The sequence below is a fragment of the Zingiber officinale genome, chromosome 4A (assembly GCF_018446385.1).
Source record: "Zingiber officinale cultivar Zhangliang chromosome 4A, Zo_v1.1, whole genome shotgun sequence".
Classification (NCBI taxonomy): Eukaryota; Viridiplantae; Streptophyta; class Magnoliopsida; order Zingiberales; family Zingiberaceae; genus Zingiber; species Zingiber officinale.
Genome location: NC_055992.1, coordinates 66721933 through 66727165, shown reverse-complemented (window position 1 = coordinate 66727165; position 5233 = coordinate 66721933). Strand labels below are relative to the sequence as shown.

Genomic DNA, 5233 nt, shown 5'->3' with positions numbered 1-5233 from the left:
GAACTACGTAATCAACTTGTCTCATTCTTTTTCCACATAAAATTTTTATAGGCCTTATAAAACCCTTCTCCCTTTAACACCTAACTTGATCACATAGTTACAAGGATGCTTTAACTTGTTAGTGTCGGCGCCTTTGCATTTTAGGTTGAAAGAATATGAAAAATTATCTAAGATTAAATTTTATTTTTAAATGATCTTTTTTTTATCATTTATGCAATAGAATTTGGTAAGTGTTGATTAAAATTATTATCTTACTATTTAATTAAGAATCTGGACCTTTAATAACTAACTCTTAATTGATTTCGTGAAACTCAAAATTAAGTTTTGTTATTAGTAATTTTAACTTCTTATCCTTCTCAAATTATCGATGCATAATCTAATTTCTACTATCTGTATCACTTCTTTTCATTATTTCAATTCTCATCGATTTTTTATAGCTCTCTCCTCTCCTCTCTCTCTCCAATTTTTACTACACCTTTCATGTTCTTATCTTTTTTATATCACAACACATCAATCCATCTATTTCGGCTCCTCTATATATCAATACACTCACATCAATTTATCTGTATCTCATCGATTCTTCGAGAAAAATCAAAGCCACATCTATCCATCTCTGTATCTCATCGGTTATCTTATTGATTTTTTAGGTGATATAAAATATTCTCATTACATATTTGAGGTATGATTAATAATCTAATTTTACTTTATTTTCGGATTAAGATTTTTATAGAATAAATTACACTAGCATAGTTTAATGTTATTTGGTAGTAAATATTTATTTTATATAATTTATGCATATTTATGTATTATATTACACCCGCAACGCGTGTGCACGATAAATAATAATAATAATTTTTTGGATGATATCAAATATTCTCATTATATAACTTGAGATATGATTACTAATCTAATTTTACTTTATTTTTGGATTCAGATTTTTATAGAATAAATTACATTAGCATTGAATAATGTTATTTAATTTCTTGAAAGTAAATATTAATTTTACATAATTTATATGTGTTTATGTATTATATTACACCCACAATGTTTGTGAATAATTGATAATAATAATTTAACTTTAGTATATTTGTTCTAATAGATATGGGAAGTACAAATAACTTTTAATGAATATTTGAATAATTTTAATTAACATTTAAGCAGTTTTAATTAGTAATTTTTTATAATATTTTTTAAAGATAAAAGGATTCTATTTTATAAGTACTTTTGTTTTTTTAAAAACAAAAAATAATTAAACGTTATTTTAAAATTTTGCAGTAAGTTTATATATTTATTGAAGAATAATCATTGGAAATCCTTTTATTTCTACGAGGACAGCCTCTTTTCCCATCGGAGACCCAGGCGTTTGCCAAATATAATTAGGGATTACTTGTTCGGCGGGTTGCCGAGATGGGGATCGAGGAATTGAGCTGCTCCGTTTCCACAGCCATCGATTCCTCGAACGTCGGTTTCAAGGTCTCTTCTCTTACCTTCTCATCCTCCACCGAGCCTTCCTTCTCGTTTGTTTAGGGTTCCATATGTTTCCTTTAGTTCTAACAGGATATCTCTGCTGCTATCTGTAGTTGCTTAAAAAGTTCGGTTGGAAGGAGGGAACTGGTCTTGGCGCCTCGGAGCAGGTGAGCGATTGCTTCTGATATACTCTGCTTCCTATGAAATTGATCTCGCTAATGTTCGTTTCTTGTATGAACCATTATCAATATATATGTCGATGGAACTGAAACTTATTTGTGGGTTTTCCAATTCTTGTACATTAGATTTTGTTTGATGACTTTATAATTGTTTAGAGTTATATCATCTCAGCCCCAGTCGGAAAGAAACTATCAATTTAGTTGTGCTCTCTATGGCTCATCTTATTTTAAATGCTTCTTGGTCTTCTAAGCTGTAACTTTCTCAGGACAAAAGGCATCCGGTGATGTATGTTTTTTTTTTAAAGTATATTAGGCTATGGTTGTTTCCAATAAAAAGTTGTGGGACATCTAAAGAAATTATAATTATGAAACAATAGGTTAAAATTAGTTCGAAGATTTTGAAATAATTTCTTGAAAGAAATTTTTTGTTGGTACGATAACAATTATTTGAAACGATAGTATAATCAGAACTCAAAGCAAACCGTAGCTTCACTATTGATATTGCTCCATTGCCTTGGCGGAGGAACACTTCTCGTTATTCAATTTTCTGGTTCTTGCTATCACTTTCAAATCCGCAAATTTGAGATCCATGTCTTAGCATCTAAAATCCAAAAAACATTGTTAATTGAAGGGTTAACTTCAACAAAGATCACTTACACATCTGATGGAATATTTCAACCCAGCTTAGTATTTTTAGAAAAGGAAAAACATGCAGTTGATTAATGTTCTTTATGCTCAATTTAATGCATGTGGATGATCAAAAATGAAAAAACAGGAAAGAGTTCTCTTGGCTGAATAAGATAAATATTACAATATTTTGGTAGTTTAGAATAAAAATGTCTGCTCTCAAATTGAGTTTGATGTGAAATTGATTGCAAAAGCTGTTGGTGATACATCTCATTTGAGGAACTTAAATTCTGTTGTGCATCTGAGTGTTAAAAATAGCAATCTGGTTCATTCTCACATGTTTTAGAATTGTTTCTACTTTACATTCTTATATGTTTTTTTTTTTGTATTTTGTTATCTGGTATGCTATAAGCATGCACATATTATTAATTTGCAATTTATTAAATTATGCCTTCATGTATGAGTTAATTCCAAAGTTTGGAATCTCATTCCAATTTGGAATTTTGGTTGTGGGCTGGAATGAGACGTTCTATGTCACGTGCTGATGCTAGTGGTGTCAAAAGAGAGAAGGGTGAACAATAGAGGAAGAAGATGGTGTTGTTTGGGGACCCTTACTGAAGCGTCATAGAAAATTTACCAAGGCATTGATGTAGTTGTGAACAATGAACAATTGCCTCATTGTTGTTGCAAACGAACGAAGTCCTTTTATGGCATCATGGACAAGAGGAACCATTGATGTTGTCGCTGCTCACAAGTGGAACCTTCAATGTTGTGGATTATACCTGTCTTCAACGTCATTGCAAACCACAACAAAGTTTGTAGTGTCATTCTAGACAATGCGCGAAATCCTTGGTCCTACAACAGACCACTTGAGAGAGAGTCACCCTCACTCTCATCGCAAGTGGTTGATGAAGTGAAGGTGCCATAGTCTCATGTTTGTTTTATGTGCTAGTCAACCAACGAAACAAGAAATTTCACTTGTGCTGATCGGCATAGAACGAAATTTCTATCCATGTTCAATATTGAATAATTTGTTAATAATAATTGTCTGTATTTTCCATGTTGCATAGTTGCTGATGTATTCTGTTATTCAATGGCGGATTGCTAGCATAGTGTTTAAAATCCTTGTTATAAACACTTCTTATTATCATTGTTTGTCAGCAGAAAATATTGTTTAATTTCCCTTTTTTTTCATGGTTTGCCTATTTTACTGTTGATTTTCTTTTTTCTAGTTTATTCTTATGAAAACATTATCTCTGAGACAGGGTATTTTGGAGCCCATCTCAGCATTTGTTAAGAAGAACAAGCGTGGTATAGGTGCAGAGAAATTAAAGAAAAATGTGGAAGTCCAGAAAGATTTTAAAGCTAAGGAAAAAATTAAACGGGTAAGTAACTAAGTTATAGATTGCTGAGACTAAGTAATTTTAGTTTCCTTTATCCTCATCCTGAAACTTCAGAATCTATTTTGGCTGCTAGTGTTGTGTGCTCATAATCTCTGGGACTCCAAAAAAGCAACTTGAGTATAATTTGTTAGCAACAAATTTTTTATTTAACTTGTTTGAAAGTTGGATGTCAGTTTGAAGTAATGGTTGATCAAGTTCTTTTATTCTATTACAGTGAAGCAGGCACTATGTAGTTACTCCTATTTACTTTTTTTTTAGTTTAATTTTACTTTTTAGCAATTTATTCTTTGAAAATTTCTTAAGTGTATATAGGTTCTTGTTTCCTGGAGTTTTCTTGTCTACTCATTTAATCGTGAAGAAGACAGATATACAATTATCTTAATTTCTTCTATGGTTATGTTTTAGGACTTGCAATCTAATGCAACGAAAAAGCAAGTCTCCAAAAGAATTAGGAAGATGCATCAAGAAGAGGAGCGGTTCAAAGAGAAGGAATTTGAACGAGCTTTCTTTCGGGAGTTCTGGCCAGACAATGTGTAGAATGTAATGTCATATCCATGCTTAAAAAGGAGACAAGTAGCAGATAATGTGAAGTATAGTAGTAGTTTTTTTTCTGTATAATTGCGTTCCTTGTCATTGTTTTTGTACTCTTTAATTGAGTTTCGACATTGTATAAATTCAATTTTTTAAGTTTTACTATTTGTTTGACTGCGAATTTTAGTTTGTTTGATCACTGGATGCACTCAGTTTTCACGAGGTATCAACTATGATAAGGATTCAGTAGGGCCACTGATTTCAAATCGGTATCATCCTCGTACGAATTAGTCTTGAACGAGTTGCTAATGGTTATGCAAATTGAAGAGTTTTCAACCATTAAGCTTCTCCTTTGCTTCTTATTGACATTTTTTAGCAAATCTCCCCTCTGATTAGAATTAGTCAAGGTGTTTTGATGTTTCTTACATGTTTCAAGATTAGTCTTTTGGATCACGTGTTACTTATGTTGATTTGGAGGATTGAGAAATAAGTTTCGACAGATAAGCTTAATGGATCAAGTTTGTAACCTTGTGGATCTTCAACTCTGTTTAAATTCGAAAGCCCAATGTGTTATTGTATTGTAATGTATTTTAGGTTTGTTTACATAGATCAATTGTGAATATAAAATTTAACTTTTAGGTAGCGAATCTCACATAGAAAGCTGAATCCTAGTGTTTAATTGTTACGTGGCTTAGATACTAAATCAACTAAGTGTTTAGCTTAGTTTGGCTTTTAGGTAAAGTATAATATAAAGAGCTTAATATTATTGTTTAATTGTTGCGTACTTCTTACATAGTTCGATCAATTTCATTGGCTTTGGGATGAGATAGTTGACTTAGGGTCTTTGTTGGATTGATTGCAGTGGCATGTAAGCCTAAGATGGTTATGGCGACTTAATTGTTTTTGCTAGGTGGATGTTTATTAAAATGTTGATATTTTTTTTTTTTTTTTTTTTTTTTTTATTGTTTTGAGACAGGTTGGCTTAAATTTTCTTTGTAGGTCTACGTAAGCTGAGCAAATATGGTC

General features: G+C 31.5%; 1 protein-coding gene across 1 annotated transcript; it reads left to right on the top strand.

Annotated features, from left to right (window-relative positions):
- The first annotated feature begins 1307 nt into the window (after window positions 1–1307).
- On the top strand, window positions 1308–4388 carry LOC121969968 (PIN2/TERF1-interacting telomerase inhibitor 1-like). The gene is made up of 4 exons (XM_042520317.1): window positions 1308–1473; window positions 1581–1634; window positions 3539–3658; window positions 4082–4388. Exons 1-4 carry the CDS (start codon window positions 1408–1410, stop codon window positions 4211–4213), a joined length of 372 nt encoding a protein of 123 aa, XP_042376251.1. The 5' UTR covers window positions 1308–1407; the 3' UTR covers window positions 4214–4388.
- Window positions 4389–5233: the final 845 nt, after the last annotated feature.

Coding starts and splice junctions, on each gene's coding strand:
- LOC121969968 (XM_042520317.1), top strand. CDS start 1,408: ATGGGGATCGAGGAATTGAGCTGCTCCGTTTCCACAGCCATCGATTCC. Junction 1,474..1,580: donor CCTCGAACGTCGGTTTCAAG/GTCTCTTCTCTT, acceptor TGCTATCTGTAG/TTGCTTAAAAAGTTCGGTTG. Junction 3,659..4,081: donor CTAAGGAAAAAATTAAACGG/GTAAGTAACTAA, acceptor GTTATGTTTTAG/GACTTGCAATCTAATGCAAC.